Genomic DNA, 23,934 nt, shown 5'->3' on the forward strand with positions numbered 1-23,934 from the left:
ATATGTATATATATATTATTATTACTACAATTATTACAAACGTGCTGCTCAATCACTGTGTAGGTGGGACGTGGTACTGGACCTCTCCAGGACAGATGCTCTGAGCCTCCCATGTGCAAGCAAGGGAAGGCTTCCGCCCTACTAGTCTCGAGATTGTTGTCAAAGTTTGCTGAGGCTCTCAGAAGGACAGAGGCAGCAGGCCTAATGAACACCATTGCCTTTCAGTGTTCTTTGCTATGCAGAAGCTCAGTGGCCACAGAATATCTGGCCAAGAAACAGCTGGTTGTTAACCTTTTGATATAGGACTGATCCCACCTTGTAAAATGTGATCCTCTGAGGTGGACGAGAAATATTTTTCTCTCAAGACAAGGTAACTGAGAATTATGAGTGGTCTGAAACTCAGTGATGAATTGACACTTTCAAAATTGTTTCTTGAGCAGACAAAACCTTTTGTTTCTCCTTGGACATTAATTCAAGTGCCGCTGCCCCACATCTAAGTTTGAGCTCCAGCAGGAAATGACTGATTAGCTTACCATTCCAGTTACACAGCCTTCAAAGACCAATTGGTGTTTCTAGTTTCATGAATGAAGTACAACTTTAACCCTTTCTCCCTGGTTTCAGATAGGGGCACCCCTATCACACGCTCTGGACCAATTGCTAGTTCCCCAGCATGTTCTGCTGTCTCTTGCTTCTGGGATCTGTGTCAGGCATCACTCCCAAGCTATTAGAATCCCCGTCCACTGCTCTGTCAGGTACCACCTGCTCCACAAAGGCTTTCTAGAACCCACACTTCACAAAGGATACCTTTAGCTCTGCTCCTCCTCCACCCACCATTGTGTCTCTGGTTGGATCAGAGGTGTGCTTCTCACAGAGGAGACTTTTCTATAAGGCTCTCTCCTCCCTATGCTCTATGTGGATGGGGTGGCAACTAATTTACACACGGCTGTGTTCTTCCCAGCCTTCTCCCAGAGGTGATAAAGGCTACCACCCTCATTTTGCGGACAGAGAAAGTAAGGTTCAGAGAGGGGAAGTACTTTGCTCAACATCACACAGCAAGTGAGTGCCAGAGCCAGTCTTCAAATTGCCACAAAAGAAAGCGGGTGGGGAGAGGCAGGTTCCAATTTGATAACTGGCTGACAGCACTATTTTAGAGGTTATATTCAAATGTTTCAAATGTCTCCTATGCATGTGAAAGTTGGACATTGAATCAGGAACACTGAAGATGAACCGATGTGTTTGAATTATGGCCTTGGCAAAGAATATTGAAAGCCCTGTGGACTGTCTGAAGAACCAACACATCTGTCTTGGAAGAAGGAGAGCCAGAATGCTCCTTAGAGGCAACGGTGGTCAGACTTGGTCTCACATACTTTGCGCATTTTGTCAGAAGCGATCAGTCCGTGGAGAAGGTCATTGTGCTCAGCAAAACAGAGGGCCAGCACAAAAGAAGGGCCTTAGTGAGATGCACGGACACAGTGGCTGCAACAATGGGCTCAGGCATAGGAACAATGATGAGGAATGCGCAGGGCTGGGTGGTGTTTTGTCTTGTTGTGCACAGGGTCGCTGTGAGTCAGAACGGACTCGAAGGCACTAACAACAACGTCCAAATGTTAGGCAGAGATTCCAGTCAGCGTTGTTATCCAATAATTTTCCAAAGAAATGCTAGCTCCCCACTTGGTCAGTCGGTCTCAGCAGACCGGATGCGTTGACTGCGGTCTGAAACCCTGTGCTTACAACAGAGCAGGACTGGCAGGAAGGAGTGTTGCGGGAGCTGGTTCCAGAGAAACTACACTTGTAGGATTTATGACTGTCCAAGAGACGAATGAATGTCGAGAAGATCTTCAAGCAGGTAAGAAAAATGTACTCCAACATTTCTTTTGCAGTTGCAGGCTTAGGGCTATGCACCCAACACATCCCTCTTCTACCATACTGTGGTCAGTGAAGACTGTTGTTCTTGTAAGCTATGGGACACCAGGGTTTAAACCCGAGCTATGCTTGTTATGAACAAGCTTCCTTTTCCACCGGTATGCTTAGATTTATCTACAGGAAATGCCTGTGTGTTCAGGTACCTCGCGCCCGTCGGCGATGCCACACTTTCTCTGTGTCACGGAAGTGGGTAAGTATCTGAGCAGCACCATGCAATTCTGTCCTGAGAATGATCAGATGGAGGACAGGGACTTATGATGCCAAGTTTGCAGATGGCCACTCAGCTTCAGAGAAGTTAAGGTACTTGTTCGTGGTCACCTAGTTACTAAAAGATAGGACGCAGAACACTGGTTTCATATGAAACTTGAGCATACACGATGTTTTCCTACGGGGCCTAACTTAGAAACCCACCTCACCACTGCTGTGGGGCCAGTGTCGACTCATAGCAACCCTAGAGGACAGCACGGAACTGCCTGTGGCTTTCTGAGAGGGTGGGTCTTTAGGGAAACAGGCTGCCTCGTCTGTTTCTTGTGGAGTAGCTGGCGTGTTTGAACTGCCAATCGTTCAGTTAGCAGCCAGTTGCTTTAACCACTGCACCACCAGTGTTCCTCAGAGCTTAGAAAAGATAGTCTTTTAAAATAAACAGCGACATCAATAAAAACTATATGTGTGTGTGTGTGTGTGTATAAAATCAATGAAAATGAAATTAAAAGCACTGGTTGGCATAGAGAGTTGGACATTGGGCTGTTAATCACAAGGTCAGCAGTTTAAAACCACCAGCCACTCTGAATGAGAAAGATGAGACTTTCTACTCCCATAAATACTTAAACAACTTCAGAAACCCACCGGGGCAATTCTACCATGCCCTATAGGGTCACTATGAGTCGAAATCCACTTAATGGCAGCAAGTTTGCTTTTGAGTTTTGAATCATAAACTCTGCTAACTCAGGAAGTCAGTGGTCCTCTCTAAGCCTCACATTAAATATTAAATGGGCTAATAACTAAGGCGCCTCCCAGGGTGGTTGAGTCCCTAGGTGGTACAGATAGCTAAGCGCTTGGCTGCTGACTGGAAGTTTGGTGGTTCAAGTCCACTCAGTGGTGCCTCATTGAATAGCCTAAGCAGCTCAGTTCTGCTCTGACACACACGAAGTCACTGGGCAATAGCAAGAACTGGTTTCTGTTCCTTTGTGTATGTTTGCAGGTGGTGTTGGCAAAAGTACATACACCAATGGCTGCCGACAGGCTTTATGGAAGCACCATCTTCAAGCAGGCCGGCATTCTTAGTCTGGTGAGTGTATCCTCTTAAACCAGAAATGAGGCAGGTCCTAATCATATCAGTGCTGCACAGGATTGAAGGAAAGTTTGTTAAGAACTTGTGACATGCAGATGACTCAGCCTGGCTTGCTGAAAGTGAGGAGGATTTAAAGCACTTGCTGATGAAGCTCGAAGAATGGAGCCTTCAATATGGCTGCTCCAATAGGTAACATCATGATAAATGGAGAAAAGTTTTAAGTTTTCAAGGATTTTCAATCCACAATTAATGCTTGTGGAAGCAGTAGTCAAGAGATCAAATGATCCATTATATGAGGTAAATCTGTTGCACATGATCTCAGAGTATTGAAAAGCCAGGATGTTGTTTTGAGGACTAAGGTGCACCTGACCCAAGCCATGGTATTTTCTGTTGCCTCATATGCCTGTGAAAGTTGGATGTTTATTCAAGATTGAAGACCAAAGAAGAATCGATGTGTTTGAACTATGGTGTTGGCAAACAATATTGAAAGTACCGTGGACTGCCAAACAAACAAATCTGTCTTGGAAGAAATACAGCCAGAACGTTCTTAACAGGCAAGAAGGTGAGACTCCATCTCATGTACTTTCGACAAGTTATCAGACAAGACCAGTCCCTGGAGAAGGACATCAGGCTTGGTAGGGTGGAAGGGCAGAGAAGAAGAGGAAGGTCCTCAATGAGGCAGACTGACACGGTGGCTGTAACAATGAGAACCATTGTGAGGGCAGTGCAGGAGCAGGCAGTGTTTTGTTCCGTTGTACATCGGGTTGCTATGGGAGCACCAACAAATACAGTACAGTGAACCCTCACCACTTCGCGCTTCGACTTCCGCGGCTTCACTCTATCGCGGTTTTTGCGTAACAGCGCATGCTCTGTCATTACTGCCACTGACTGGCTCATACTGTACACGCTTGATGCCATAAATAATATAATTAATAATAAATGATAATTGTAACGTCCAAAATGTTTTACTGTATTTTCCCTTTTTCGTTTAATAAATTGGGTAATACGAGTGTAATGGTGACTAAAGGGTGTTTTTTCATGTCCTCTACGCTCTAACTACGAAAATATTTGATTTACAAATAAGGAATCCTACTTCGCGGAATTTCATTTATCACGGTAGGGTCTAGAACCGATTAACCGCGATAAACGAGGGTTCACTGTATTAACAAGCAGGAGGTGGGGTGCGTCCCTGCTGCTCTCATTTGCATTGGCTGAACACTCTAGAGGCAAGTCATGGAGACTGGAGAGGTCTCTGGCCCCATCTACGGCACAAAGAGTACGGCTGGATGGTTGGGGAGTGGACTCTGGGTCTTTAGGTTCCTTTCCTGTTAGAACTAGCAGCTCTACAGCCAGAGAGTGGAGTCCAACACCCAGCAGTCTTCCTGTTCTCTAGTCAATTCTGTATGATTTCAATATGGAAACACATGCCCTCCACCAACCAGTCTAGAAATGGGCCATCCATCGACATCACAAGAAACATTCCCCACCCCCCATGCAACATGCTAACATGGGTTTGGTTGCTAATTTAGAACAGTTTGAGGCATGTGTTCACTCAACTCACTGCCATGGAGCCAATTGTGATGCATGGAGACCCTATAGTACCGGCTGGGATTGTCCCGGGAGATTTCCGAGACTGTCATTATTTATGGGAGTAGAAAGCCTCCTATTTGAGGCACGTGTTCAAGTTGTGGTAAATGCATGTCAAGGAAGTAAGTAACTAGGAGAGTCAACTACACTGAGTAACCTCTGGAGGTGTGGGGCATTCAGTTCTTTCCAGCCCTTCCCTGACCTCGGAAACTCTCTTATTGAACATACATGTGCTGGCTTGCGTTTTCATTCAACGCTAATGCTGAACATTACTCTAGGGAGGACATCGGATCAGGAAATATTTTAGATTTAATCATTATAGCAGTGCCGTTCACACCCATTTGCAGTTAAGGTTGTCTCAGCATAAAAATGCTAATCTCCTTTTATGAGGTCTTAATTCCACAGACAAGTTCATCTGGATATTCCAAAATACAGGGGGAATCTAGTGCATCTAGATAGCTAGCAGTGGGTATGCTCCTAAACAAACAAAACAGAAAACAAGCAGCGGCACTCCTCAACTTTGCAATGAAATGCAAACCGGACAAAGCATAGACCTGCTACTTAGTGATTTCAGACGTTCATTCTGTGTTGAACAGCTCACGGGCTGTCTCAGTCCCCAAACTCCACTTTTCATCTGGTGACTTAGAATGTCTGTAATCTTCAGAAGAATAGTCTACCAAATCTGCTTTCCAAACACCTGCGCCCCACAGAGACAATTTATAAAAGCTCGATGAAGAAACAGAGGCCAGAAGAGATGGGCAACGAGGCCTGGCAAAGAGAAGGGCAACACGTGTCTAGGATCTTCTCCACCCCTGACCTCTTGGGCCTCTCAAGCCCAGTGGTTTCAGAGAGCTCTTCTCTTGGGACATTCTAGGACACTGGGACCCTACGACTACTTTCCACGTACCACCCACCACCTCTCCATCTGTTGGTCATGCTGGAGTGACGTGTGGATTGCTACATGCCAGAACCTATGCTAGTCATATTTCAGAAGATCTTCCTAGCCACACAGATGATAGGTTACAGAGGAGTTCATCCAAGATTGTGCTGGAAGATGAGGCTCCCCTAGGTTGGAACATACTCATAACGCACCGTGGCTCCAACAACAGGCTTGAGCCTCCCTCCCAAGAGCGTGAAGATGGCGCCAGGCAACGTTTTGTTCTGTTGTACACGGGGTTGCCATGAGTCAGAGCTTACGTAACAGGAACTAACCCCAGCACCCGGATCTGTCTGGGAAGAGGAACAGCCAGAATGCTCCTTAGAGACAAGGAGGGGGAGACTTGGTCTCGTATACTTGGATCATGTTATCAGGAGAGACCAGTCCCTGGAGAAGGACAGCATGCTTGGTAAAGTAGCCGCAGGGCAGCAAAAACAGGAGGAAGGCTCTAGATGAGCGGGATTGACACAGGGGCTGCATGGGGGATGGCACAGCACCTGGCAGTGTTTCCTTCCTTCTGCTATCTGTAGCGTCTCTATGAGTCCGATACAAATGTGAATCTCCAGCAGCTGGGCCCTCTGGCATAGTGGAGGGCCCAGCTTTTTTTTTTTGAGAGGGAAAAACAAATAGAAGGTTTGACGCATCAAAGAATGTTCTAGGGAAGTGGAGTCAGCGTGGACTAACAGCCAGACAGACATGAGTACAAGCCCAGGATTTTGGAGTGGGTTTTGGTCCTTAGTCCGATTACTAAAACTTTAAGTACTATTTATTTCAACCTGTCACGCAGGGGAGGGATCTCTAGCAGTTCAAATCAATGGCCCTAGTGCCTTTGTGTGAGAGGCAGCCTGGAACACCCTTCTACTGTTGGAGGTGCTGTGTGTTTTCCCGAAACTTCTACCTGATGGGTCTGAGCCTTGTTCTCTATAGTGCACACAGGGAGACAGGACACGCTCCTGTGCAGAGACCAGGGGGCTGCTTCACTCAGGTTGTAGGGTCTCCACAAGAATAAGTAACAGTATAATTTGGCCCAACTGTGCCAGCACCTTCCGGGGATCAGCTTTAATTGTTTTAATTATCATCATATACTTGAATACCCAGAGTTGGGTGCCAATCAGAGTATGTTTCTGATGGCACCATATGAATGATTTTGTCGGGCTGAGTAGCCCATGAGAGTTCGGGGGATGCTTGAGACCTATGTCTTCTTATCAGGCACAGTCATGCTGGGAGGCTCACTTCTTGCTGCTAACTTAGTTCTATTTGACATGACACTTCCTCTTCATACAGTGGGCTGAACGGAGAGAAGCATGGTTGGTTCGGAATGACTCCCTTGGTGGTTGGCAGGCAGGCGAAGGGCTCTGGAAATATCACCACTCATCCTCCTGGCCTGCCTGCCAAACACTTCATGAAGAGGAAGTGCCATATAAAGAGTCAGTGGGGTGAAATTAGCCTTGGAGAAGTGGCTGTTTTGGAAGCAAAGGTGCTCAGGTGGTTTGCTCAGGAGGGGCCATATTGAACTTTCCCAAAGTTTCAGTGACCAGTCCGCTGGGGATACAAAAAGTCCTAGTCTGAGGACCTGGGCAGTGACAGTCAGTTTGAAGATCTATATTCAAAAGGATAAATCTCAACAATCCCCTCATGCTTGGAGGTAAATGTGGTACCCTGGTTATTGCAGTCACATATTGCCAAAGAACCCGAGTTTAAGTCATTTAACCTTGCTGAACCTCCATTTATTCCTCTATACAATGGGAATAAAAATAATATTGACCTCAGAGATTCAGGAAACCCTGACATTACTGCTTGGCCAGAGTTCTAAGTACATAAATAGTAATGAGGGGGAAAAGAGTAACTGTGCCTTTTCTAGATGGATTTGTGGTGCATATGGTTTTATATCTATACTGCATATAGGAACCGAAGTTCACAGTATGAGTCTTGATGTATATGACTTGACTTGTATCAAATTGCCACCTCTTCATCTATAGACTGCCTTGGATTAATTGCATAAATTCAGCACAATACCTGTTTTCTGCTCTAAGGTCATTATTTTGGATTTGTTTTGCATTTTCTTGGTATATTTCTTTGGGCCATGCAATTTTCTCTCAATGTGGGAACTCAAGTTATCATGCAAATGACAAACTACTTAATAGAATTCAGATAGCTTTCAGTAATATGTTATACACCCCCCAAACACTATGGTATCATTCATCAGGGGTTGTGTGGAAGTTTCTACGAGTGGATTTCCCCAAGACCGTAACCTAGTGGAGCAACCTGGTCCTGAAAACCAATTCTGGGACAATTCCAAAGAGGAAACGAGAATCTTTTGTCTTCAAACCAATCCTGAGCATGGATCTTGGCAATCGATGTTCCTTTCAAGTTGAGCTGCACAAGTCTACATGAAAGATTTTCCTTTGATGGGAAGTCATCCTCAGGAAGTCATCGGGCTTCATTGGGAACCATTTACTGAGCTTGGTATGTGTGGGTGAGGCCATGCTGCCACGATTCCAAGCATCAGCTGTGGCCTTGGAATTGCAGCTCTACAACTTACTGGATGTGAACCCAGACAAGTTCCTTCAGACAAGCGCTTCTGTTTGCTCATCTGTGAAGTGGGGTAGGTAATAGTTTTGTTTGCTCATCTGTGAAGTGGGGTCGGTAATAGTACTGATTTTAGAGGGTTGATGTGAGAATTAAATGAGGTTGCATATGCAAAATGGTTGACAAGGGCTTGATAATTGATATCAGTATTTCTTGCCAGGATTGTGCCTGTGGTTGGCCTTGGGGGAAGCAAATATAAGTGGACATGCTCCCTGCCCTTAAGAAGCTTGCAATATAGCAAAGGCAATGGCTGCAAAAGTAAATTATGTCATGCTGTAGGCCCCATGGAAGAAGCATGCACAGTGGCTGACAAGGAAGAAAGTATAAATCAGCCTGGAGCATCTGAGGAAGGCTCCCTGGAAGCAGTGGCACTTAAGTAGGGTCTTCAGGCAGAACAAAAGATCAAGGGAAAAAGAGAAGGAATAAGGAATCAAGGTAGAGCAGACATTTTCAAAGACTGGAACCTTCCTCTAGTGACAGCTCTGAAAGAGATCATAATAGAAGGTTCTGGATAGAGTAGGAAAAATATATAAAACAAATCTAAAATCTTAAAAGAGACCAGGCTTACAGATCTGATAGAACTTGCAAGACGGTGGCCCTTGGAATTTATGCTGTGGCTCAGCCAACCAACAGACAACTTACACCTGAGAAGAAGCACTTATAAGAACAATCAACCCCCAGAGATCAAAAATGGCATTGTCTGTCCAGTGATAAAGCTCAGAAGACCGGAAAGGAGAAAGCAAGAAGGACAAACAGAAAGAAGAAGTGCAGGAAGGAAGCGGGAAGAGTGCTATTAACATTGTGGGGATGACAAGCCATGTACAAAACAGAAGGTCGATTGTTTCCCAATCATATCAAGAAGTCAAGGAGAGAGGGTAAAAAACAAACAAACCAAAACAAAAAACCCTAGAGCCTTGGGGGGAAGAATAAGATGCTTACCCTGGTTGTAGTATCCTATGAGTAGGTACAAGTGAAAACAGATGAACCTAGAGGTAGGGTGACATGAGTGACATTTTTTTCAAGAACAATGAGGGTAGGAAACCACTGTTTTCAGGGCTGGGGCTGGAGACTCGGCAGTCGACTTCTCTAGTAGCAACAGAGATTTGTGAGAATATAGATTTAGTGGAAGAAGGAGGCAGCAAGAAGATCAGATAGGCCACCATTGCCAGCATAGTCCAGGCGACACCGGGTAGTGACTAGGCCAGGGTTCGGACGGTGAGCAAGGGGAAAGAGAGGAGACCAGAGTCTGAAGCCATTTTGGAATTAGAACCCACTGCATTTGGATATTGATGACCTTGACATCAAAAGTCTTCTTTCCCCACTTGGAGGGCACTGTGTTTACATCACCAAAGCATGCTCCACCTCCTCCACCAGTCCCTTGCTAGTCTGCCTCACTGGAGTCTCCCAAGGCTCAGATACCTACACTACAGCCTTTGCTACCAGGGGTCTGTAGACCCCCAGCCTTATTCTTTGGAGACAGAGCTGATTAGCATCATTCCCAATTGATAAAGGAAGACAGATTTCTTGCTAAGAAGTCTTTATTTTAGGGGTTTCTTTCCCAGCCTGCTCTCAGCCTCTTAAAGCAACTGCAGCTGATTAGATGGAAGAAACCCCTGTGGATCGCTCCAAAGTAGCTCCAGATCACAGAGAGCACTTCATTACTCATCTCTCCACATCAGTCCCTAATTGTTAAAGGATTAAGTAAAGAACTGCTTTATTGAGCCGGCCCATTAATCTCCATCTAAGGAAACTCTTCAAAACAACTGAAATATTAAGTTGCTGTTAAGTGCACTACAAGTCACGCCTGCTGACAGCCATTGTGCCTGGCATCGCACTCAATGGGGGCAAGCAGCAGCTCTTAGTTCTGTCTATCGGAGGCAGTGCGAATTCCCAGCTGCTGATCATGGAGCATTTTAGCTGGAGTGCTTTACACTCTTCCTCAAACCCGTTTCTCAAGACAGGCTGTCGAGAAGGGCTGCTTACCTCAATTGACAGCACAGAAAGCATTCACATCTTATTTCAAACTGTTTAAGCAAAATATCCAAATCTGATGATTTCGGGACAAGTAGAATGGCCACACAATATCGCTCTGTTGTGTAGGACATGTTCATCTGATTCATATGTTCAGCTACTCTTTCGACTGTATCAAAATGACTCCTCATGCTTTCATTTAGGGTAGAAGGAAGTAGATAGTTTTACAACCCCTGTGCTCAATGTTTTGACCCTATTGAACCCCGATGCTGGGAAGACCTTGGGCACATGTAGCCCAGGACCTCTGGAAGCAATTCCAGCAGGGGAGCCTGAAAACTGCCTGCCAAACAAACACATATAAGATAGGTCAGACCAAGGCCTACGCCTTAGTGGTTCAACTGGTAAAAGACACAGCAATCTACTTTTAGATTCCAAAAGAAAGGGGGAATAGCCAACACTAGTGTGGGTTACACACACACACACACACACACACACACACACACACACACACAACAAAACGGAACTACACAGAGAAAGGGAGCGAGCTGTTGACCATCCAGCGAGTTGTGGGACAACTATTCCTGAACACCTTGATTTTGATGAGAGCAAAGCCGTTTTGTAGTCTGCAGGTCTATTCTGAGGAGGTGGGACAATGAGCCCCAAACTTCATCAGAATGAGTGAGAAAATGGGAAACTGGCCCTAGAAGAGGCAGGGAGGCCCATGGGAGAGAGCCTGAAGTATACCTTGCCACCCTTCCATCCTCTTGTGTTCCAAGTGGAGTGCAAGGTGTTCCACCGAATCTCAGATTTGTGGTCCAAGCTTTGGCCTGACTGGCTCCTTGCAGTGCCATGGCAGAGTTGCTTCCCTGTATCACACAAAACTCTATCTGTCCATGCTGAGCAGGCTCATTTCTGGATGGCTCACATAGAACAGGCTACTCACATTGAAGTTCAAAGGTAGAATCAAACAGAATAAGAGCCAGTAGGCCTATTTCTCTGGTAAGGGAAATAGATATGCGCTATGCTAGAGATACACAAGGCAAGACGTAGCCAATGTTCCCAGTCTTCAGAGACGAATAGCTTTCCTGTCCAATGCTAACAGACTCACCCATGGCTACTGAGCAAAGAGAAGGACCCAGTGGTGTGGGCTAGAGACTTCTGTGCAATCAGATGGGCCCAGGTCCCAACCCTCACTAGCTGTGTCACCTTAGATCAAATTCCTTTAACTTCTGAATGCTTCAGTACTCCCATCTGTGTATCAGGGAGCATAACAGCACACCCTGATAGGATTGCTGACTGTTAGACGAGATAACCAACTTCAACTTCCTACCACATAGGAAATGCCTCATCTTTATCATCTCTTGTGATTCTTGGCTCAAAGCAGTTCAGCCTGGATTATCCTGAACATACCCATAGTTGTTTTATTTGGAACCGAGGAAAACTACCAAAATGTGTCAAAGGAAAACTTGAAGAAAGGCAAGAGCTGTACTTGTGCTTGCCAGAAGCAGAGGGAGGTCATTTCGGTCTGTTGGTTTGTTAGTGCAGAGTCTTAATTCATATGAGTCAATCAACGTTTTCCAAACTCAAATATTAAAATTTGCATAAAATCCTACCAACTTGCATAGCATAAAATATTAATCCACCCAAGTCCAGGAGTACAAATAAGAATACTAAAAACCATATGATCATCTCAATAGATGCTAAAAATACACTGGATAAAATTTCGAATCCAACCTCCTTAAAGACTAGGTAGAGAAGAATCCAAGGGGGTAATACCAAAACAAAGACTTTTAAAAAAAGTTACATATTTAAATTGTTTTTAAAAACCTGATTACCTTCAAAGTACTCTGCATTCCGCTTAATACATATGTCAAAACTGGGATTCTATTCTTGGAAACATATTTCTGACTCATCCTTCACCTTTTCTACATCATCAAATTACTGTCCTTTCATGTCCCTCTGCATTCACAGAAACAAAGTCTCATAGAGCGAGCTCAGGTGAGTAAGGTGTGTGGGGCATGAGAGGCATGCTGCTGTAGCCCCAAAACTGGCAGATTGAGATAGCTGTGTGAGCAGGTGCATTGTCGTGGTGGCAAAACCAATCCCCGGTCTGCCACAAATCAAGCCCTTTGGGTCACACACAGGTATGTGATCTTTTCAGAAGCTCTAAATAGAAACTTGATTAACAGTCTAACCTGGTGGAATCAACTCCAAATGCACTATCCCTCTCACATTAAACAAACGAAAACAAATGAGTGTCTTTGATTTCACTTGATGAACTTTTGGGGATCAAATTGACAATGGCATCTTCTACTGGCTTGATTGATCTTTGGTTTAAGGTCATACTTCTCATCACCAGTAATGAGCTTGGAACAAAAAAGATTGGGTTGCATTGGAGCTGTTTTTTCAAAGCACAACATGTGTCCACTTGACACTCTTTTGCCTGATCAGTCAGAACCCAAGGCACAAATTTCACAGAGACCCTTCTCAGTCCCAAATCTTCCATTAAAATTTGCTGAACCATGCTCCAAGATAGTCCAGATAACTTCCCCATCTCTTCAATGGTCAATCACTGGTCTTCCAGCACAAGTGCATGAATTTTGTCGATAGTTTTATCTGTTCGGGAAGTTGACGGATGTCCAGACGGAGGGTTGTCATCAATCGACATTTCACCTTTTTTTGAAACAAGAAAACCACTAATACACTTGAGTTTTTTCCCATCGCACTGACCTTGTAAGCTGTGTTCAACATCAGTGTAGTTTCTGCGGCTTTCTTCCCAAGCAGGAAATAAAAAGTCACAGCTACATGCTGTTCTCTTACATTAGCCATCACAAAAAATGAGGTTCAACCCAAACTGCTTTTATGAAAAAAATCACTGTCACCAGAGAGAACTTTCCCAGGAGATGCCACTGGGTGCACTAACTCAAGAAACAGTTGCTAGATGCTCACCTAGCAGGAAAAATACAAACTACAAATGCTCTGCCCAGTGGAGCTTTTTTTCAATTGTTGGTTTTGTATGTCCTTCCTGAATAAAGAAACAGATACAACGCTTACCTCAAGGGATACTTTCATAAGGGTGATTGTTAGACCACATTTAAATATTTATTTTGTAATGAAAATAGAGTTCTAGCAGACCGTGTTTCATCTGTTTTTTGAAGTCAGTATTAATGTTGATTCATTGGATTGGCAGAAGTAACATAAACAGGCTAATGGCATCCAATGACGCCATTTGTTGTGATAACGTCTCCAACATAAACAGCGGTGTGCTACTACATAGGGCTTCACCAGCATGTCTCCCCATGAAGCTAGAGATGGAATGAGGCTGTGAGAAGGTAAGCCTCAGTCTCCACCTCCACACTCCATAAACTAGGAATCTTTTAAAAAGACACCAGCATTTTATTGACAGTCAATGTCTGTCAGCAAGCCCCAAACATGCTGAGCTGCTGTGTTGCCTGATTGGAAAGTTGGTCCAATTGTGGGAACAAAATATGAATTGTTTTCCAAGGGGCTCTGCGATGCCATATCTTCTTCCTAAGTCACAGGATGAGGCATGCCATTCCCAGGGGAAATTCAGCATTACCGTGAAGGCATTTGCTCGTTGGGCCACCCCTTCACTGGCACTAATACAGAGGAATGTTCTGAGCATTTTGAATAATGGGACTGGAATAATTTAATGGCTCCTTCTGTGCATGTGAAATGAGTTGCATGATATATTGAGCGTCTGGAGAAAACTTGTTTACACTATAAATTGTAGCGCATGGCACAGTCACATTGGGGTGGAACGCCAGCCATGTTGAGTCATTTGGGCCATCTCTCTCCAAACATCAGCTTGGTGTAAATGCATCCCCTGTGGCTCCCCAGCACACCTTGGGGGATGCTCAAGCCCTAGAACCCTGCTGCAAACATGGAAGAGCTTCATTGGAGTGCTGCCCTTGAGTCCTACAGAAGGGCTGGGCCAGGTCACTGGGAGAGGGGTTCTCAAGATAGGAGGGGGGTCTACTGTGACATACATCTGTGCCCATATGTGACATACAATCTAAATTGCTATGCACTAACATCTCATAGAATTAGCAAACCAATCCCTTCTCATTCTAAGTCACAAAGATAAACAAAAACTCACTGCTCTAGAGTTGATTCCAACACGTAGTGGTCCTATAGGGCAGAGTAGAACTGGCCCTGTGGATTGGCAAGGCCATAAGTGTTTATTGGAGCAGAAAGCTTCATCTTTCTCCCTCAGAGTAACTGGTGAGTTCAAACTGCTGACCTTGAGTTAGCAGGCCAACACATAATCCACAAAGCCAAAGGGTCAAATCACAGAGATGACTTGGTGAAAGGGGAAGAATAAAGATGTGCAAGTTGGATGAACTGGTTCTCAACCGGTCCATGGTCTTGCTTTTACTAGCTGTGCAAATCCAGGCAAATGGGCTGGTCTCTCTGAGCCTCTTTTTCCCCCGCCTTTAAATGTAGATGCAGATACCTACTTGCCGGGGTTGTTGTGAGGAGTAATTGAAATAATACATGAATAGGGTCTGATGAGAGTTTAACAAACACTACTTGTTTTTGACTATGCTATGGGAAACCTTTTTAGCAAGGTTCTTGTTTTGATGCATTCAGAAGCAGTCTTAAGAAAATCACTGCAGAGGAACTTACCAAGTCTTTTGGGTTAAAAAAAAGCAGTCTAAGCAACCACAGAATAATCACAGTAGGTTTTACAGAGTGTCAGGGAATGCTTATTAAATTGGAGATCTGTCCTTTAAAGATTTTACTTTCGGTAAGAAGGTGCCAATTCAGAATACTTATCCCAGCAGTAGGCTACTTATATCCTGTTATCTATCTGTAGGCTCACATCGTTGATAGATGAGTAACTACAGGTATATCTTGGAGGTGTTGTGGGTTTGGTTTCAGACCACCACAAATATCACCCCAAATGAGTCATATAAAAAGTCAAGCTTCCATTATACGATTCAAAGTGTAATGTTGTCATTAGGTGCTCATTCAGTCCATTCTGACTTAGCAACCTTATGTCCAACAGAAGGAAACACTCCCCGGTCCTCCGCCATCCTCACAATTGTTGCTGTCTTTGAGCCCGTTGTGGCAGCCACTGTACCAATCCATCTCACCAAGGGTTTTCCTCTTTTTCATGGACTCCCTGGTCCCTCCTAATATCTTGTGCAAAGTACCTGAGGCACAGTCACATCATCCTTGCTCCTAAGGAGCATTCTGACTACACTTCCTCCCAAACGGATTTGTTTGTTCTTCTGGTAGTCCATGGTATGTTCAGTCTTCTTCTGCAGTCTGCCCTCTTCATTGTCCAGCTTGTCCATGCACGTGAGGCATCTGAAAATACCATGGCGGGTGTGAGGCACACCTTAGGCCTCAAAGGGACTTCTTGACTCTTCAGCACTTTAAAAAGGTCTTTTGGTAGCAGATTTGCCCAATGCACTACTAACTGTGTCATTTGATTTCTTGACTGCTGCTCCCATAAGCCTTGATTGTGGATCCACGTCAAATGAAATCCTTGACAACTTCTCTTTTCTGTTTATCATAATTTTGTTTATTGGTCCAGTTGTAAGGAATTTTTTAAAAACAATATTGAAGTTTGTAGGCTTTGATCTTCATCACCAAGTGCTCCAAGACTTCTACTTTTTCTCAAGCATGGTCGTGTCATCTGCATATGAGACACTGTAAATGAGTCTTCCTTCGATCCTGATGCTGCGTTCTCCTTCAGAGAGTGCAGCCTTTTAGATTATGTGCTCAGAATACAGATTAAATAAGTATGGTAATTTTCAGAATTACCAAAATGTGACACTGAGACACAAAATGAGCACAAACTATTAGAAAAATAGCACTGATAGAATTGTGTAATTTAGGGTTGTCACAAATATTCCATGTGTTAAACAATGTTTAATATCTGAGATATGCAATGAAATAAAGAACAATAAAATAAAGTATGTCTAGCTGTCTAGATAGAGAAACAAAGGGAGTGACAGATTCCAAAACTGGCCAATAGTTTCCAGCTACTATCAAATACTTTAACATGTATCCAGGATAAAAAATGCAATCCACACAAATAAAATAACTTCATTCATCTGGAAATAAGCTGCTGGTAAAATCAAAGAACTGGTAACCTTTAAAGAGCCCTGGTTGTAAAATGGTTAAAATTTTGGCTGCTAACAGAAAGGTCAGCCAGTTTGAATCCATCAGCCACCCTAGGGGATAAAGATGTGACAGTCTTCTTCCATAAATGTTCACAGACTTGGAAACCCTATGGGACAGTTCTACTCTGTCCTCTAGGCTTCCTGTGAGTTGGGATAGACTCAGTGACAATGGATTTGGTTTCAATCTTTCATATAATATCTGTCAACGATGTAGCTAGGATGTGTGAGCTTGCACCTGTATGAATCTGTGTTAGACAGTTGTTCTTTTGTTGATTGCCATTGAGTTAGTTTTAACTCAAGGCAACCCCTGTGAGTACAGAGTAAAACTGCCCCATAGTGTCTTCAAAGCTGTGACTTTTGGGCAGTAGATCACCAAGGATTTGTTCTGAGGGATGGATGAGGGATTTGAACTGCAGACTATTTCTTTCGGGGTTGTGTGCTTGACCATCTGCACCACCTAGGGACTCCTGATTTAGACAATACTAGCTAATGCAAACAGCCAGTCCATAGTGAGGTTAGCATAATGTGTGTTCTTTCACTTCTATAAATGCTCTAACAGATCGTCTCGTGAATCTTCCCAAGTAACCTGGGAGGTTATGCTTTTATTTTTTCTGTTTCCAGGGGAGGAAACCTAGCCTTACAAAAATCAAGAAGACAACCCACAGAATGGGAGACAACATTTGCAGGTGAAAGATCTGTTAAGAGTCTAGTGTTGGGAATATATAAAAAGAACCTGGAAATTCAACAATGGAAGGACAGGTAACCCAATTAAAGAATAGCAGAAGAATTTAAATAGAAAATTTCCAAGGAATATATTAAAAGAACAATAAGCCCTTGAAAAGATGTTCAAGCCCATTACCCAAAGCCCACTGTCATGGAGATGATTCACACTCGCATCAATTCTGTGTAGGGCCTCTGAGATGGTAAATCTTTATGGGAGCATACAGGATCATTTTTCTCCCACAGAGTGGTTGGTGGGGTTGAATTACCGATTGTGTGGTTAGTAGCCCAATGCTTATTCCACAGCATCAAACGTTTTCAGCCTCATCAGTCATTAGGAAAATACAAATCAATACTACAATGCAATACCACTCTGACTCCACTAGGAGGGTTATTATTTTAAAAAGATAGACAATAGCATGTTAGTGAGGATACAGTAATTGCTGGGTCATATGGTAGTTCTATGTTTAGCTGCACTATTTTAACACCTCCCCCAACCCATTATGACATGGATTAGTAACCTGAAAAATGTGACAATTAAATCAGGCAGACTCCAAAAGACATACATTGTATGAACTATCGAGACTAGGCAAGTCCATGGAGAGAGAGAGAAAGCAGAATGGTGGTGGCCAGTCCAGGGGGTCAGATGAAGAACAGCTGATAATGGACATATACTTTCTTTCAGGGGTAACTAGAATGTTCCATAATAGAATGTGGCAGTGATTGGCCAAGTCTATGAATATACTATAAAACATTGCACTGCACTCTTGAAACAAATTTTTATTTGCCCCTAGAAAATTATTAATCCAGTTATTGTTTCTATAGATTTAACTACCCTGGATTCATAGGCAAAAAATCTGTCAAAACACAAGCAGGAAGCAAAAATAAGCAAACAAAAAACAAAACCAATAATAAAGACTAGAAAAAAAATCAATAAAAAAACAGAAAATATTGGTAACTGAAACAACTCCGAAATGTGTCACACAGTCCCTCTCAGAAGGGCCACATGGAAGGGATGATAAATCCAGGGGGTGGTATAATACTGAAGAACCATGTAACTATTTAATATTTCCTCCCCTTACTATTATGGTTTTTATTTGCTTTACCTCATTGGTTATGTTAGATTTGCATATGTTCATTTGTATATTTAAGATCATTCAGTACATGAAAGCCAAGATAGATAACCCTTCTGGAACAGTAACAGCAGTAATGGTTCCCTTAGAGTATGGGAAGAGAGGGGAGGGAGGGGGAATAGGGAGCGGATAGCACTGATGACTGTATAATCCCACTCAATGGGATCTAAGAAAAGAATTGTATGTAAATGGTTGTATATTGGATTGCATAAGGTATGCCCTCCTCACAGAAAAACTATTATAGGGAAAAAAATGGATAAGGGTTCCTGGGGGCGGGGCGGGTTAAGGTGGAGGAGGGAGGGAACAAAGGGGAGCTGATATCAAATTGTTCAAGAAAAATTAAAATGTTTTGAAACTGATTGTGGTAGCAACTGTACAGTACTGTTGATAGGATTGCACTATGGAATGTTATGATAGCGATCAGAGCTCTCAATAAAATGATAAATAAAAAATTATTCTCTTACTGTAAATATGTGATTTTAGATGCTGAAGATAAAATGAACAAACAGGGTTCCTAATCTTATAGAGCTCAGTCTACTGGGGAAAGCAGACACTGAACAGTTTTATATTCAAATCCGTTGCCAGGGTGTTCCAGCAGCAGGGGACTGGAACTACATTTAGCATACATCTCTGGGGAGGGAGCGTGAAACCGAGGTCCCCAAGGAGGAGCAAGCAGTTACAGGGAGATAGGTTCCTTTTGATATGGTCTTTCCAGCAATGGTGAAGTAATTCCCACCAAATGATTGGCAGGGACTGGAGGCACAGAGTGGAGATTGTGCTTGGTCCGAGCTCCCCTACCCCCACCCACCAGAGCGAAACATGGAGGGAACACAGCAGACAGACCAACAAGGGGAGCAAAACAATTTGGTCCCAAGTAATCCTGAAAATGGACCGCAGAATCGGTGGGCAGGGTGTGGCACTTCATCAGACCAGATTGGAAAATATTCAGAAGGGTCAGCAGACAGACCTGGAACTATTTATAGCAGCGGTTCTCAACTTATGGGTCCCAACCATTTGGGGGTTGAATGACCCTTTCACAGAGGTTGCCTGATTCATAACAGTAGCAAAATTATAGTTATGAAGTAGCAATGAAAATAATTTTATGGTTAGGGGGATACCACAACATGAGGAACTGTATTAAAGGGTCGCTGCATTAAGAAGGGTTTTTTTGGTGGGTAGGTGTTTTTGTTTATTTCCTTTCTTTTTTTCTTTTTCTCATGTCTATCCATAAAGGATAGGTAGGATAACCGATTCCGAGGAAAAAACAATGGGGCGATGGCTTTGGGGGGCATGGGAGAGGAAGAGGTGGGAGAAAGGGAGGAGGGAGCCAACAAACCTAGGGACAAGGGAATAAGAAGAGATCTAAAATCAATGGCGAGGAGGGCGTAGAGTACCTGATGGGGTTGGATCAAGAGCAATGTAGCTGAGAGAAAGTACTGAGAGTCGAATGAAGGTCAAACATGATAGTGGGACAGGAGGAAAGTAAAAAAAAATAAAGAACTAGAAGGCAAAAGACATTTATAGAGGCATAACTTTAGGCATCCACACGTGTAAATATAGTAACATATAACGATAGGGATATAGGTCTATGTACATATATTTAAATGTTAAGTATTAAGGTAGCAGATGGGCATTGGGTCTCTACTCAAGTACTCCCTCAATGCAAGAAGACTTAGTTCTAATAACCTGGCATTCTGTGATGCTCACCTTCTCTACACGATCACTGAAGTCAAAATGGGTTTATAAGCAAATATGGCGAAGTAAGTTGATGGTTCCTGGTTATTAAAAGATATAGCATTTGTGGTCTTAAAGGCTTGAAGCTAAACAAGCAGCCATCTGGCAGGGAAGCAACAAATCCCACATGGAAGAAGCACACCAACCTGTGTGATCACAAGGTGTCGATGGGATAAGTTGGACATTCCCTCACAGAAGGGTCACAAGGAAAGAACAAGAGAGCCAGGGTACAGCACAGCACCGATGGAACAAACACTCAATATTCCTTTAGTTCTTTACTTCCTCCTCCCCACTATCATGATCCCAGTTCTACTTTACAAATCCGGATAAACTGGAACATGTACACTGGTAGAGATAAGAGCTCTCGACACATGGAATCCAGGACTGATAAACCCCTCAGGAACAGCAATGGAAGTAGGGATACCATTAGGGTAGGGGGAAGGTGGGGGGAAAAGGGTGGAAAATGGGGAACCAACTACAATGCTATATAATTCCTGCCCCCTTCCCCAGGGGGACGAACAATAGTAACATGGATGAAGGGAGACAGCGGGCAATGTTAGATATGAAAATAATACTAATGTATAATTTATCAGGGGTCCATGAGGATGGGAGGGAGGGGGAGGGAGGGGAAAAAAGAGGAGCTGATACCAAGGGCTGAAACAGAAAGAAAATATTTAAAAAATGACGAAGGCAACATATGTACAATGGTGCTTGATACAATTGATGTATGGATTGTTATAAGAGGTATAAGAGCCCCCAATAAAAATGATTTATTTCTTTGTAAAAAATGATTGGCTGGGACTTTGCAAATAAGGTGCTGGGGTCCTGGTGGTGCTGTTGCAGTGGGTTCAAACCCAACAGTCACTCTGAGGAAGAAGATGAGGCAGGCCTGCTCCTGTAAAGATCGGCAGCCTCAGAAGCTCCACGAGGTCAGAAGTAAGGTTGCTGTGAGTCAGAATTGACGCGATGGCAGTGGGGCAGGTTTAAACATACCCAGCGGATTTGTCAGTTTTGCTATCCTGCTAGGCTTATAAGGGGTTGAGTGGGACTTCATTGTCATAAAAAATGTAACCCAGCAGCCGCAGAACACATCCTCTGGACTTGAGGTCCCTATGCTGAAAACCTCTTGGACCAGGAGACGAAGAGCTGGAGGTGGAACAAGGCAGCACCAGTACAAGTGGTGGGAACCAGGAGACCAGGAGGGAGGCGGCTGCCTGGTTTCCTAGCCACGGAGGGAGGTGGATCTGGAGGACTCACCAGCCCACAGAGCAAGGTAGCTGTCCTGGTCCACCATGCAAGATGGCTACAGTGGGCTCACTGACCCACGCTGTGAGCCAGCTCAGCAGCTTCAGGCAGAGGCGTGCTGATAGAGTGGGGTTACAGCTAAAGAGGGGGGCAGTTGCTTGAGCAACGCAGAGGCTGAGAGTGAGGGCCTGCTGCCCATGGCCTCTGAAAGGTTGGAAACGATCCAGATTGACAATCTCTATCCTGCCTTCTAACTAACTTGTTCCTGTTACATCAAAGTTGATCCTGAGCTATAGCACATTACTTCCCTAATAAACTCCACAATTGTGAATATGAAAAATAAAATGTGTCAAAGGGAGATTACATAAATGATAAGGTATTACATTTTAACCTAATTATGTTTGCCATAATCAACTTTACAATGCTAGCAAGACTATTCACATCCTTCAACTATGGTCAGAAGGGGTTCAACAGAGGCTTAATCCATGTATTGACCTTGCACATGGATTTTGGGATTCCACTGTCACCCATAGTCTTCTGCAAACAAGGTGTTCACAATTTAAAGTTCTGCTTCTTCCAGATGGATTTAGCTGACGCCTGACTTAGATGGCTGCTTGTTTTAAGGGAAGCCTTAAAGACCTCAGATACTTTTCTTTCTGATAGCTAGGCACCACTGGTTTTGTCACTATAATTTCTACTGCACCTATATTTACAGTGATCTCTTCACGAGAGTGAGCATTTAGTAGGTCATGTCATAAAAACGAATTATTCTTATATTGGGATTAGAATTAAGTGAGATCCCAAAATCTGTTTATATACCTCTGGTTTATATATGTCTCCAGTTCACTTCAGAAACATCATTATCATTTTATGATAGAAAACATTATCAATCATTTGATAGTAATTCAACTGATAGTGTCAATTTAGCCAATGATCTAGAATATAAAACATTGTTGAGAAAAGGAAATTATACATGGATAGGCCAGCTGCATACTGTAATGCATGAATTCCTGATCTGTATAAATTAAACTCTTAAGTGACTGGGCTCTATTTACACAAATAGTAGGAGTTCACGATAGGACAAAACTTTCAGTAACACATATTCACAGAGGCCGAACCATGCCTACTGGACTAATAAACGTCATAAGAAAAAAGAAGGCATTAAAATAGTAAAGATATCATTCATTGGACACCCTCAAAGTAAGAGATTCAAACCAAAGCCCAATCACCAAGAGTTCCATAACCTTGGGGTGGCAGTCACCTGTTTCTGCTCCCCCTAGGGTGTTTCAGCCTTAAGCCCAAGGGAGGAGGTCAGTTCCTTAAATCTGCTACAGGTGAGTATGAGGTAAAACGCAGTTCATTTAGTAGGGTTTCCAAATCGAACCCTTCTGGTGTGGCCTATGAAGGATGCGGGGAGCTTGAAAAGACAGAGTCTAAGAACTAGTAGTCTATAGCACATGGCCTGGGTCACCACGTGAATAACATCGCAACCAAAGAGTTTCACGCAAGGAGACTTCAAAAAGTTCGTGCAAAGTGGACTTGAATGATTAGACTATATTCCCCCCTCGCATATATTTTCCAGGGAAGTTGGGAGGGCATTCCAGGCCTGCCTAATGCCAAAGCCTGTGACCCCATATGCCAGGCATGGCCAGAAAGTTCCTGATACATTCCTGATCACTTGTACAGAGAAAAATACTGCCCCCAAATGAGGTCGGTCTTCCACAGAATACCCTTTCCAGCCATGGTCTTCCTCTATTACAGTAGTGCAGAAGCCTCATCCAGGGCAAAGGGCTTTGTCATTTTCAGAAGAGACACCTGTCTGGATGGGGAGGAAATCCAGGCAGCTGAGAACCTGCTGGCCAAGCCTCCTCCATCCCCACTGGACTATATCATCACCCAGGAAAAGCTGGTAAGAAGTACCTACCCAGACAGAGCCATCCTCTAGTCAGTGAGTGTCCCTGCCCCCTGCCCCTGCCCCTGCCCCTGCCCACTCACCTGGGAGAGCCCACAGACAGGCATGGAGGCTGTAATGACTGACAACATAAATGAGATGCTCTTATTGGATGTCCGGCTGATGGAAGCAAGCTCAAAGTGGTGGTTTAAGGGAATGCTAGGCTTAGAATGTAGCTTTGTACCCAATGAATGGGTTTCTACAGCAACGCAATTCATCCAGCATAAGTAAAATGGGAACTGGAATCTCCTTTGGGAGAGGAAAGGTAGGTGTTATCGATGGTCTAGTGTGCCAGATGCTCTGCACGTTCACTGGGCCTGGACCTCCACTGTTGAATGGATTTCCATTCCCTAAGCAACAGTACGTGGAAAGGGAACTGCCAGGGGGTCAGGGTAGATTTAGAGGAGGATATGGAACAAGGGATATTGTTGCTGATGCCAGATGGATCTTGGCTCAAAGCAAAGAATCCCGGAAAGATGCTTACTTGTGTTTCATTGACTCTGCAAAGGCATTTGGCTGTGTGGGCCATAACAAACTGTGGATCACCTTGAGAAGAATGGGAATTCCAGAACCCTTCATTGTGCTCGTTCAGAATTTGTACCTGGATCAAGAGGCAGTTGTGCGAACAGAACAACGGAATACTGCATGGGTTAAAATCAGGAAAGGTGTGTGTCACAGTCATATACTGTCACCAG

At 43.9% G+C, this 23,934-nt stretch overlaps 1 protein-coding gene across 1 annotated transcript in view; it reads right to left on the minus strand.

Annotated features, from left to right (window-relative positions):
- The window catches only part of AFF2 (AF4/FMR2 family member 2), a 604,855-nt gene that overhangs the window by 132,759 nt on the left and 448,162 nt on the right, over positions 1 to 23,934 (minus strand). Inside the window, exon 7 of the mRNA XM_045285489.1 lies at positions 15,479 to 15,635. Coding sequence (XP_045141424.1) covers positions 15,479 to 15,635 — 157 coding nt within the window. The remainder of the gene's footprint in view (positions 1 to 15,478; positions 15,636 to 23,934) is intronic.

This window comes from Echinops telfairi, unplaced genomic scaffold, assembly GCF_000313985.2.
Source record: "Echinops telfairi isolate 266 unplaced genomic scaffold, ASM31398v2 ScPeMD7_7472;HRSCAF=8510, whole genome shotgun sequence".
NCBI lineage: Eukaryota > Metazoa > Chordata > Mammalia > Afrosoricida > Tenrecidae > Echinops > Echinops telfairi.